General features: G+C 34.5%; 1 protein-coding gene across 14 annotated transcripts in view; it reads right to left on the bottom strand.

Annotated features, from left to right (window-relative positions):
* Window positions 1–13,759, bottom strand: part of LOC105329757 (pleckstrin homology domain-containing family G member 5) — a 60,103-nt gene that overhangs the window by 22,135 nt on the left and 24,209 nt on the right. For 11 of the 14 annotated variants that reach the window (XM_034481474.2, XM_034481476.2, XM_034481473.2 and 8 more), the window contains 2 exons: window positions 1,366–1,439; window positions 446–466 (listed from right to left, as the gene is read on the bottom strand). In XM_034481474.2, coding sequence (XP_034337365.2) covers window positions 446–466; window positions 1,366–1,439 — 95 coding nt within the window. The remainder of the gene's footprint in view (window positions 1–445; window positions 467–1,365; window positions 1,440–13,759) is intronic. The other 3 variants (XM_034481468.2, XM_066079689.1, XM_034481472.2) reach the window with 1 other exon arrangement.

Below are 13,759 nucleotides of genomic sequence, written 5' to 3'. Positions count from 1 at the left end.
TGGAAAAAAAATTCCATGTTTTTCTTCATCAGGCCTAGGCTTATTAACATGCATTCATATTAAGGTGCTAGAATTACAGACAAACAAACCAACATGCAGCTGCTCATGCGCCTTGGGTGCAGGATAAGACATGCTTCACCCATAGGTAAAAAAAAAAAAAAAGGAAAAGAAAATACTAACAAAGGTACATGGATGATTAAACCTAAACTGATCAAATTAGGTAGTTAGAACTAAAAGGTTAACGACTAAACCTGATAACAAAATACAGTCTATAACTTTAATTCCTGCAGAAAATGTTTCTGTTTGTTTGGCCACAACCTGTTCATTAATTAATTACATGGACACCCAGGTACAACATTATTTTACTATATGTACAACCACCTAAACACGTTGACAACTTAATACAATGTGAATACTAGACCCGTTTCTTGTACACATCATTTACCCTCAAAATGGAGTCCCTTCTCTACAAGAATGCAGGTAAATCATATCATTTTAATTTTCATTTCAGTTTTGTTTCGTAATTTTATTAACACCTTTTATACTAATTTCTAAATATTTCAAATCAAAATTTTACATTACACAAATTTGATGGTTAGATTTTCTTTGTTTAAATAATTTGATAAAGCAGATTTGAAAATTTTATTCATAGATTTGTGATTAAGATGTAGAAGTTTGAAGCAACATGTAAATCTAAGAAATGAGAATGAACTGTTCCTCGTTCATCAATAATAAACCATTGCTAAAAAAAAAAACAGAGAAAAACAAAAAACTTGATCCGTCTGATATCAACTACATTAATTACTGCTATACCAGTAGGTAGTATTAATTATGAAAAAAACTTAAATTCGAGATCAGAAGCACTTTATCTATAATCTTGCTGGAAGGATTTATATATAAGATCTTTTTAATTTTTTCTTTATAATCTTTTCATTGACACCTGTGGGGGATCACAGCTGCAATCTCTCATTTATAGTGATGGATCCTTCGGAGGATCCTGCAGGTACAAATTACACAAAATACTTCGATTGCCAGGTTATACTTATTACTAAATTATTACTAAAAATGGATGTCAGAATAATGATAGGTATCATTTCATTAAATTTATCATGCTGTTTAAATGAATTAAATAAAACCAAATATCATCCATTAAAATACAAGCTGGGAAACTACCTACCCCCATCCCCCCCCCCCCCCCCAAAAAAAAATTACAGGTAAATGAAACCTTTAAATATGTGGCTTAAAGGTAGTCCAAACCAGTATGAAAAATAAGAACTCAAACCATAAAACAGGATAGAAAAAAAATCAAATCAAAATAAAATAAAAAGAACCTAAAGGGAGGTAATTTAAGACAGAGTTACACACCCCTGAGTTCTTCTTGCTATTCTTTGTTCCACTGCTGGGCCTTGATTTGCCTGAGCCACCTTCAAAGTCCTTTTCTATAAAAAAAAAAGAAATCAATAGATACTATATAAAATTTAGTTTGATAAAAATTATACAAATAACTAAAGGTGCAGATATGTGAATACAAGTCCATATGCTACCACATAGCAGGTCCTTTTGGCCTGATAAAAAACGATGCAAATTTAATAATGCTAATTTTAGCACATACAATGCAAAGATTTCCCTGAAAATATTTACTGATCATCAATATCAATTGTTCTGTAATTATTTTACAATATTCTTCAATCTGTTCAATTGTTTGGTCAAGTTGTCTTGATTTGAATCCAATTTACCGGTACTTGCAACAATATCTAGATTAACTTCAAATACTAATTTTCTAACATTTCTAATTCATATGCAGTTGGACTTCAATATCTCGAGCAATGATATCTCAAATACAATGGATATGTCAGAGTGATTTGTAAGTCCCAACCAGTTATTCTTTAAGCATTTTATCCAAGATATCTTAAACAGTCCCATCTACAGTAAAACACGGTTATAGCGAACACGCTTATAATGAATTGACGCTTACAGCGAAGTGATATTTATTCCCCATGACTGTATTACAAGTTGTAAACTTGACGGATATAAAGAATTACGCTTATAACGAAGTAAAATCGCCCGTCCCTGGCACTTCGTTATAACCGTGTTTTACTGTAGTTTGAGATAACAGTTTTGACTGTATCATGTATCCATTTCAGATACATCAGTAAGAAAGTGAATCCTGGACATGAAATTAATATTGTGTTTCATGCAAACACCTAAAATCATTAAAGCTATTTTTATTTCATCCATTTGGATAATTACTTTCCAATAGAAGCTATAAAACTAACAAAAGTTACATAATTCATTGGCATCGTCTGGATCAATTTAAAATAAACGCAATACCTGTTTAATTTTTCACATCTGTAAAGGTTTTATTGTAAAAACAGTACACAGAAAATTCGGATAAGATATTTCAGTTACATTAATCAGTATTGCATCTGATTTTCCTGTTATTATATAAGAACCTCGGGATAAAAAAAAACATCAAGAGGCAGAGAGAGCTAAATCAAAGCAGTAGTATGGATGCCAACTGACTGATTCGAGCCTATCTCAATTTTCCCATAGAAAATGCTGACTCAGGAATGAATTAGATCAATAAAAATTGTACATATTTTTATCCGAGGTCTTTCCTGACAAACAACTTTTCAGCACACAATGCCCAGCTGGAGTTTTATATGCTTTTCTTGGCTGAATTTTTACAATACATACACTTTTTATTGGAAATGACAATGTATATGATTAGCCCTCTGAACAGGTATATATAGGCAATCTAGTTGAATAGATATGGTCAAGGTATACAAAGAATAGCTTTTTAAAAATTGATATTCTAAAGGTTCTACAGTCCTCAATTTTATACTACAGGTTAGCAGATAGTGGGTATTCAATTTGCATGAGCAAAAATTGGGTAAATTGATCATCTGCATGATTTGAGAGAGAGAGAGAGAGAGAGAGAGAGAGAGAGAGAGAGAGAGAGAGAGGGTCAGTTTAACATTTCGGGGAGTTGGGTGGAGATAGAAGTAAATATTGTTGGCTCCTCACTTTTAAACAAAATAATACATGGTCTCAGGGTGTGCTAATGGGTATAAGATCAGTCAATATTATCCTGCGCAACAAGTGAAAGTAAACCAGGACCACCTTTAATCCTGTTTGTGTTTGCTCAGTTGGTTTCAATCTTAATCTTCAATTCCAACAAAAAATATAATCTCATTCTTACCACAAACCGATCTTCGACGGAATCCAAATGCCATTTTCACAGTTTAGGAAAAAAATTAAATCCTCTTTTTTAAAGCAAGGTTGTCAACACTCAAATTCTGCAAACATTTTGATATGGAGTGTTATGTGTATTCGTCTCACAATGATCAACAGGCATAGGTATTCTGAACATGATTTGTTCAGGTAAATGCAAAGTCTCCATATCTAAATAGCCTTATCATATTAAGGTGACAACTCGATCTTGAAGCATGTACTCCTCAATGTACGCAGCCTACACAAATCACCTTCATCCAAAACTACACACAGAGAGAGGGAGAGCAGATCAACAAAGAGGGGAGGGGGGATTTAAAAACCAAAATATCCAACATCAATAAATTTTAAAAATTTGCAGAGGTGTACACAAATCCTCCACATGTGCTCATTTTAAAATAGAGGATCTTCTCTCAGTGGGGAGGCATGCACAAAACTGAAATGTTAAACATTAATCTCAAATGTTTTATCCATGTGAATTAACTTTTGTGCTTCCAATTATTCAGTAAACAGATATGAGTTCAAGGTCACAGCACCTATCTATTAATTTCCAAACATTGCAAGTTTTTATGTTCCAAGTCTAACAACAGATCTCATCATGCTGAATACTTCCAATCATCAACACTTTTATCCAAGTTTGGAATATCAATGGATCAAAAGGCTTTTTTCACAGTTCCATTTCAATTGAGGAAAAAAAGCTTATGGCTTCCACAAGACTGCATTGCCAACATTAAATCTTCATATTGAAGTCTATATGAAATCAAGGGGGCAACTTGCAATGTCAATATATTCATGGCAGTCAAAAAGCCTTTACAACTTTAATAAACAGCCATCCATCATTGGGTATACTCAGATAAAAAGACAAATATGACCTGTACACACAATGATGTCTATCCTCCTACTCTTCACTCAGAAAGCACTTCACAAGTTAATGGCTCCTAATTTACTTTTTTCTCAATGACTGATTGAAATCCCCCTTTTAATACTGGCTTTCCATCACAGTGGGGTCCCAATGCAAAACTAAGATCGACTAAACTCAGCACATTCTCTAATGGTGTGATAACACTATGACCACACCGTGGTTTTTGATCACTTTCAGGGTCGCCTGTCAATCGCCACAAAGGGTCCTCAGCACCTCCACCCCACCTGCGATTGACCAGTAATCCCCCGCGAATCGTTTCTTATCGCCAAACACTGACCACAGTTTACCTACAAAGCCCTATGTTTGTTTGACAACTACATACCAAATTTTCAGCCCAGTCTTTAAAGCTGGACCTAAAATATTCTAATTTAATTTCATTCCTTTTAAATTTCTAGCAAAGCTGATAATCTTTGTTGTAAACTGCTTATGATGCTATAAGCAGGCTGTATTATAGTATTCTAACAAGGTCACTTGTCGCATTACCACGACCCCCCAAACACTTGAAAGGTATTTGTCAAAATTGTTTCAACCTTCTGAAATGCTTAACTTAACAACATCAAATGCTGTGGCCACACAGTGAATTTTTTGGAAAGTGTATAGTCCGAACAAGCTTAGCAACAGCTGTTACGGTAGATTGAAAAAGGTGAAGATGATTGTAGTATAAGTCACATATGTTGTTGGGAAAAACCGCATTGGTATTGACTTCACATAAAATAAAATGTCAAAAGAGGATTTGAGTACATTGAGGTGTTTTTCACACATCTTATCATTTGATCTCCCTGGCAGATATAACTAAACATTGCGATCATTTACTTCCTAATCAATGAAGTAGGAAGCAAGTCTAAGGTTACACAAAAAAGTTCTGATTTTTTTTTTTCAGACTCTTGATTTTTTGGCTTCCTAGTAGAATGTTTTAAGCTAATAGCTTTTTGATAATCCAGTTTTAAAAAATCACTGTATTTTATCTCCATTTTCTCTAACGGTTTTTTAGAAGGGCAATGGGTGGTTGTCTCAACTGGGTAACACATCAGGCCAATAGGGCTGGCATAACTTGGTAATTAGAGGATGTCTGGGCACACACAATGAAGGAATGCTGGCCCTATACTGGTCTCTTATCAGCAGGCCCACAGGTTATTAATGCAATCGCTGAAGGTTAACTAAACCATGTGCTACCAGTTTGTGTAGCATAGTCCCCTCTCTAAGAGACCCTCCTTTTCAGCACTATTTGGAGACCATTCCACAATAAAAAAAACACACCTTACATGAACGTTTCATGTTTCTTCTTATGTTTAAAGAATGATGTTCATTGCACTTTGATTTGAATTAAATGCTGGAAAGAAAGCAAAGGAAATAGTTCTTGCAGCAATTTGTAGCCATATTGACTTTCATTTCACCTCCTCTGATACATGTCTTTTATGCATGTCAGTAATGAAAAAGTTCAAAACAAAACATTTAACAGGTATAATCAAGCTCCAATACTATAAATCGACTAAAATGCAAGCATTTGCGTCCTTCTTTGGTGTCACTAGGGATGGGACGATCCACCGATGCATCACAGTATTTATTTTGACGATATTTGGATCGATACATTTACCATTAATACAACGATACCTAAGCGAACTTTTTTTTATTTTCAAAAAATATCCAAGCTTCATATATCGGCTATTTTTAGTCCGCGCGCCTAATATGAAAGTACAAAGATGGCGGAAAACCTCGTAAAGTTGTCAAAACTGTTAGGAAGCTAAATCTGGAGTGTGGACAACTTTTGGATTACTTGTTTATGAAAAAGTAGTGTATATGAGACTAAAGTAATTTGTAAATTGTGCAACGCTCACTTTAAATATATCAAAATAACTTTTGACATGCGGTAATACATCAACAGATTGAATAAATTTTTAACCCTTAATCATGTTTTCATTCAGTTGCAATGTATCGTGATACGTATCGTATCGCATCTCATGTATCATGATATGTACCGAATCGGCTAAGTACAGTATCGTCCCAGCCCTAGGTGTCACTAAGCTTACTTTTGTTGATAGTCTGACATTTTACCTTCAGTCATCCTATGGTTAGGTTAGGACTTTACTGATGAAACATAAGCATGTGTATCGAACATCCATAGGATCTAACCCAATGCAAGTGAACAAACTCTTAGTTTTCATTTTAAAAAAGTATTGTACATGACATTATAATTTCATGATAATTTGTTGTATACCAGTTCTTGTTGATATCAAGAAAACTTAATATGAAGAACACATGCACATAAACCTAACCTTGAGATAATTTAATAATAATTGCAGTATTGCTCCATCATATGTCAAAGGAATTTCACAAAACATCTTTAATGGCAGGCATGGGGCAAACTTTTAGACTGTGTTAATCATATCCTTCATGGAAAAGGTAAAAGAATCTCAAAATAAGTATACCTTATTCAGCTGATTGATCTGTCCTACATATTGCAATATTAAGGCATGTCTTATTCAACTGAATTATTAGACAAGATCAATGCCATTTCATCATTCATTAACACGCACAGATGCGACCATCAAGTTTGACTTAACATTGCATGATGAGACTCTGAAATATCAATGAAAATTCATCTTCTTGCCAGAATCAATCTGATGAGAGATTATTTCTTTGAACATACCATTGCCTACAGGTAACATCTTTTTGGGAAAGAACATAAGTACACATCGCTTCTTGAAGGAAAAGTTATCAGACAAGTGTACAAAGATAAAATCTTCTGGGACAAATTCACTCCAATCAATACGAGTAACATATCTAGTGACATATTCAGGAACAGGTACATGTACACTTATAAAAGACAGGATTCTACATGTAACTCCAGAGATCTCAATCTACTGCAGGGCAAGGGAAAGCATAATTAAGATATATGACTCGCTCTATCCTTTAAGTTCAAATACACATCTTGTTAAAGTGCAAATATAATTATACAATAAAAAGGCTATTTCAAATTCTTGATCTTAAGGCCTAATCAGGAAGACAAATTCTTAAGTCCTGTCAAATTAGGGCCATTTTGAACTGTGAATAGGGGAACATTCCCTTCAAAATCTAATTTATGTGCTTTCTCAGACCCAGTTAAATTGAACAAGGTAAGACTCTTTGACAGAACAAATTGCCTGATTTTTTCTTTATTATCTCCTGGCACACGTTTTCGGGGAACACTCAATTTATACTGCCCCCAATGGACCTTATCTTAGTTTTTATCTTGTGCACACCTTGACACCTTTCAAATGCCTTGCTTGTAATCATAACAATGACCAAAGTCCTTCTTATTGAATGATTTTCGTCCTTTTAAAAGTTAAAGATTTTTGCTGTTCATTCCAAAAGAATTATTTATCTTATTAACTTCACAGTAGAGTTATTATAAACAATACTACCTGTGAAAATGTGGAAAATTTATCACCTGTTTATTGATTGAAGTAACTTTGTAAAAATGGCCTATATTTTTTTAAAAGGTTTTTAAACTGTTACAAACTCAGTTAAATAAAAATATAACAATTCAATTTAGAGTAGCCCTGATTCAACAAAGCAACACTAAGTGAAACTAGAGAAAAGTTGTTTTTGGAATATCTAAATCTCAAATGAATTTATGTTCTGATGAATGAATTCTTTACATAGAAAAATTAACAGTCAATAGCAAGATTCTAAAACAAACTAAACAGTTATGTGAGGGAAAAAATATTGATGGAAATTCAACATTCTTCATGGCCTTAAAAGCAATTTGTCCATTTTATAACGATCAGGGTAACTTTTTAATCAATTTTCCTATAGCTTTTACAATGGAAAATAGTTGATAAGCAAAACATAGCCAAAGCACTAGAAGTAATTAGAGTAAAGCATTTTGCAGAGGAGATTGAGAAAATAAAAGATTGTTGTGGCAATATTACCTTTCCAACCAAATAGCTCCTCCGCAACATTAGCAAAATAAGTTGGTCTGAATAAATCCGACTCAGATTTGCGACTTGCTCTGGATCTTCTTCTTTGCTTTGACGATGTATTCATCTTTTTCTCCATAAAGTAATCCGTTATTATGAAATTTTTTTTCAATACAATTATGGTTCCTCCATATTGAAATACATGCACCTCATGTCTTCACATTCCTATATATTTCCACTGTTTTAAATGTGTTCCTTATCATAAAGATCATTATATCTATCAAACAGATTTACTTATATACATTTCAATCAAGTGTGCTGATAATAAAAATCCTTCTGTACGTATGACTTTAAATATTTCATTTGGCTTCGAACACATGCAATATGAGGAGCAAACTGTAAAAGATCACCAGAGTACCTCGGAACATTCAATACCTGTTCAAAAATAGTTCGTCAAAGCCCATGATCAGAGTAGTCGACCCGTAAAATTGACTTTAACACAACAAGAATAATCAAAGAATAATGGCTGACCTACAGAACTTTGTTCCTGGGCGCAAAAGAATTTGTCATTATTTGCACAATTCTGTTGACAAAATGTATTAGCAGAAGGTGATCCTATACAATGCTAAATCAATTATCAGCTCCCTTTAACTGTGTACTGGTATAGGATAGAACTAGTCAAAATCGGAACTGCTACTGAAAATCTGCTGAAAACACACACTACATACAGTGATAATAGATTAACTTGGAAGTTTCTGCAGTAGAAGCCAATCGCTGCAGAGGTAGAGTGAGTGGGCGAGTTCCAATTAATCAGTCCAATTAAGCTTCCCTAAAGGACTCAAAATTTCACTCATGAACCAAACATCAAAAGGTAGGAGTCCAGATTTAGTCAAACACCATGATCTGGATAGTACATCACACTAGACAATCGCAGATCAATACAAAGCAGGCAGCAGTCTCTACAGATCTTATATACTACCGGTATACTAAAGAGCTTGAGTCATAGTCAAACTCTCACTTATAGAGAACTGAAGCCTTCCTTGTCTTTAACAACTGACATAATAAAAACCTTTGTCCTCATAATTCTCATGGAGACCAACAAATCATCCCATTTCTTATTTCTGGTAGACTTCCAAATTCATCCTCTTTGCAATTTTTTTCCTCATGAAGAAACAGGTTTTAAAGCCAACTTAATCAGTATGGTTTAGATTATGATACTTGCATTATCAATATTTGGAACTGTCCATACTATATGCAAATGGTGTGAAAGATACTCATTACAATGATCGACTCTTCCCTTTGTTTGATTATTACAAGTGCATTTATTCCTGCAACTTGTTTAGCCGATTTTCTGCTGTTTTAGCTGGATGATACCTTAATGACATTAATCAGTTACTAAATCTATTATTCTAGATCATTTTGAGCATTGCTTTCCAGGAAATTCTCAATTCTAGCGGACAAATTAATTTAGCTCTTTTCTGCAATGCAGATTTGATAGCTAGCTATCATTGTTAGGGTGTTAAACAGACCAGTCAAAGAGCAAGAAGGGTGTGAGGTGGAACTGACTGCATGTAGACTTCATGCCAATTCCATTCTAGACTAACATTTGTTGCACTGGCAGCATGCAAGCCGCTTGCTAAGCTAAGTGGTTATGTTACTGCAAATACACAAATCCCTTCCTACCTCAGATACTGTGATTTTGTTTCATAGGGTTTGATAGGTTCAATAAAGGCTTTACAAAAATTAGGTTTTGAGAGAGATTAATACAAATCATATAACTAATTTGTTTTGCTTCATCATAAAAAAATGTCATACTCATTGAACACCCCACTTACCCTACCCCCATTTATTCTGTTGATGCATGAAAAGCCATTGCAGGAAAACTGATCCTGATCTTACCTGGGCATGACACATGGCGTTTGTGAAAGTGTCTGCCAGCTTGCTGGATGAAACTCTGACGTGCTAAATCCATCTTAAATCTTCTTGAAATAGACTACATTAGACCTCATTAGCAGTTCCATGTCCCTTCAACTTGCGAGAGAGTAGGTGAGATAAATCACTGTCACACAGACGCAGCAGCCATCATCGCACACTTTTCGTGAAAAGTTAGTATTTACTGGGAGCCTAGAAGTTAAGCTGTAAGTAATACCAAGAAGGTTTGATGAAATCCCTCACTAGACAAGATTTTAAGTATGAAAGAGCTGATCCATCTTTGGAAATTAAAATGATCGGTGTCAATCTTTAATCCTTGAAAGGGAAGGAGAATGACCTCCAAAACTTGAATTAAATCTCGGTTTCTTTTTTTCAAGCGACAGGATTTGTCTGTTATATTTCACAAATCAATGAAATAGATCTATACCCTGCACTTGAATAGTTTGACATGGTGTTCCTGAAGACCATTGAACTATGTTAAACCATGGTATAAAAATATTTTCAAATGCACACACATCAGGCTTTTGTTGTAATATCAGATTTCTGACTGAAATTTACAGATAAGAAACATTTGCAATGGGTGACTATACCCTTCTGTTTCAGCACAATCAGTCTTTAATCAAGGTAGTTCGGAATGTATGAGTCTACAAAAGGAGCACCACACCAAAAAAATTACACAAAACTTTCACTCCTGTCTTTTTCTCTTGAAAAATTTCCATTTCAGTCAATCTGTCTCCAAGCTTTAATAGTCCATGCTGACAAGGTAACTAAACACAGATCATCTAGTAGGTTTCCTCAAAATTTCTCAAAAACAAAGGCAATTCTGAGATGGACAACAAGAGTTTATGTCTTTGAGGAATTTGGCCAAATCAGGTGTCAGAGTATCATAAGCCCTGTGTATAATTACAGAAAATTTCCATAGCACGGTAAACCACAAGGAATTGATGTATTCACCATTCTGAATATTGATCAGCACCTCTGTGGAAAAGAGCAAAGAACTTTTCTAAAGGTAAATTCACTCTACTGCACAGCTGAAACCACCTACATCCAAATGGTATGAATAGCTTTTTCAACCAAATACTAGGATTTCTATTTGTATCTAGTTCTCCAGTTAACTTATGTTCCAGGTCCCAGCAATGCTTCAGAGTTTCATCAATAGTCCTTGGACCCCAAGGCTTCAGGCTTAATGTTAATCTTTGATATCTCAGACCAATTGGTTGGCAACATGGTCTAGAGCACTTCGATGTAACTGTGAAAAGGTAATGTCTGGTGACCATTCAGCCATCTGTTGTTTTTACTTGTAAGTTTATTCAATTTCACTCAGCATTCTTTCTGGGCTACAACTTGCTGACTCAGGTAAGTCTACATACATCAGATCCTCAGATAAGTCACAAAGCAGACTGAGACACAAAATAAATTAAGGTAAAATGTGGACCTTTACCCCTCATTTAACAGATATTTACCACTAGACCCTTGATCAAGTTGAAAATAAAAATCTACATTTGCTTAGCATGGAACAAAAGTGAAAACAGATAGTTATCTTTGACAACGGACTGAGGAACACACAAACAATGACTAGCACCAGAGCCTGGGGACCATGCCATTACAGAACTGTCAACAGAAGGTGTTCAGCTCACACCTATGGCATTTATTTTTTATGCTGCTTGACAGTTATTTATGGCTTGTCTTATGAATCAAATACACAAAAGTATGATGTTTAATTTGTCTGCCACATGTCTTCTGGTTCATTCAGAATAGCTTCTTATGCAAACTGCAATTTAAACGTATTGGTATATCGTTTTTCCTTATTTTCATTTGCAAACAGAACATACAAAAGATGTCAGTGAATGCATTTGGAATAAAGCATAATGTTTACCAAGACTTCTGATTAAACACATCACTATTTACTTTAATCAGAATATTTAACCCAAAATGACAGAAATGGCAACACCATGACAAAACCTGTTAAAAAAAAATGAGATGAGCCCCAAATGACAATTATAGACTTTTATAGTGATACTATATTTTTCAGTGCAACATGCAAATTTGGGTCAAGGTGTAAACATATTGGAAATAATGAGACACTTACATAAAATAAAAAAAAATACTCTAGTTCTCAAAATGTGTGACGAGAGAGAGAGAGAGAGAGAGAGAGAGAGAGAGAGAGAGAGAGAAAGAGAGAGAGAGAGAGAGAGGTATGAAAAATTTACCTTTAGGTTCATACTCTGCAACCATGTTTGGACACAAACTTAGGGTGACAATATGGTTTTCTAACTGATTTACACATTTACTACAGAAATCCCTTCTCAAATGCACATACTCAATGTACTTCTAATATTACAATGTACACTCAATGATTGTCAAGAAATACAGTTGTGTTTTATACAGTTGTGTTTATATTATTTGCCCTTAAGGGGGACCTTTTTTCCTGAGACAAACCAGATCAGTGAATGAGGTCATTAAGATGTAGTGATCGGTCAGATAATTACCCCACACTCTGATGTAATACTGTCTATCATAGCCCAGTGAACTTGAAGAAGGGACAACCTGATATACTTATATATCCATGCTGATGGTAATTTGTTAAATAAGGTAACATAAAGTTGGAAATGTATATCAATATAATGTTGGGACTTGTACTAGTAATTGTTACAAGCTCAGAACTGACTCAGACATTGCTATTTTTTCCACAGTTATACATGTATAAGACCTCTGCAAGCTATATATAGTAGGACTATTGGTAATACATGTAACTGTATGTAAAATACATTTTCCTCCATGATTGGCAGACAGAAAAACAGAGAAGAGACACAGGAATCCATGTGTGGAAAATTGGAATTTTTGAGAACAAATAGATCATCAAAATAGATAGACCTGTGCAATAAAACAAACTATCAGGTATAATATTCCCTAGAGGATCGCATTCAGGTGGCTTCATAAAACTCACAATAGCTCCACATATAAAATTACTAAGTAAATATCAGCCAGAATCCTAGAAAATATTCATTTAGGTCTTTATTTGTTCATACACAGTCTGTCAAAGTTATCATATATCTGTCATAATCTATAATTATACGCTACACACTCTCAACCTTACGCCCACCAGCCTGGGTCCCCGGATACCTGCTGCGTTACGTTATTCAATCTATTCATTCCTCTTCTACTACGACTGGATATATCAATATTAATGCTATTGTCTGTGACTAAATTAAATTACAATAGCTTTGTGTATTCAATAACTACAATAAATGCCTTTATTGATCATGCGATTGCCCACGGAGCAGAGATATCTTAGATCAGACATGTCGTAGGGTCAGTAACAGGGGCTGGTCAGTTGCATATCAATCATCGTTAACCATAGCCCCCAGAAACAACCAAAATACTGGACTCTCTGATCCACTAAACAACTATCTTTTTATGGCCTTACTTTGTCCTTCAACCCAGTCCCTAGACTCCCTACATTTCCATATATCTACACAACAAAGTGATTTGTGTTCTAATGGGTTTTTTGGTGGTATTTATCTGGAAGATATAGGTTTATATCATCATATGGTCTATTTAATTCAGTGTATAGGGGTCAGAGCATTCAACTTTTACCTGTCAAGTATTATGACCTTTAATATTGGGAATACATACATTATTTCTTTACACACTGTTTGAAATATTACAATCAAATCAATCTTTGTTCATGGCTATAAGTACATTATTGCATATATGGTGACCACTAATTGGGTAAGAATTAACTTCTGTCAACCAATTTAGTGAATTTCTTCAG

The sequence above is a fragment of the Magallana gigas genome, chromosome 3 (assembly GCF_963853765.1).
Source record: "Magallana gigas chromosome 3, xbMagGiga1.1, whole genome shotgun sequence".
Classification (NCBI taxonomy): domain Eukaryota; kingdom Metazoa; phylum Mollusca; class Bivalvia; order Ostreida; family Ostreidae; genus Magallana; species Magallana gigas.
The sequence above is the reverse complement of the archived record's forward strand: the minus strand, read 5'-3'. Positions and strand labels throughout refer to the sequence as shown.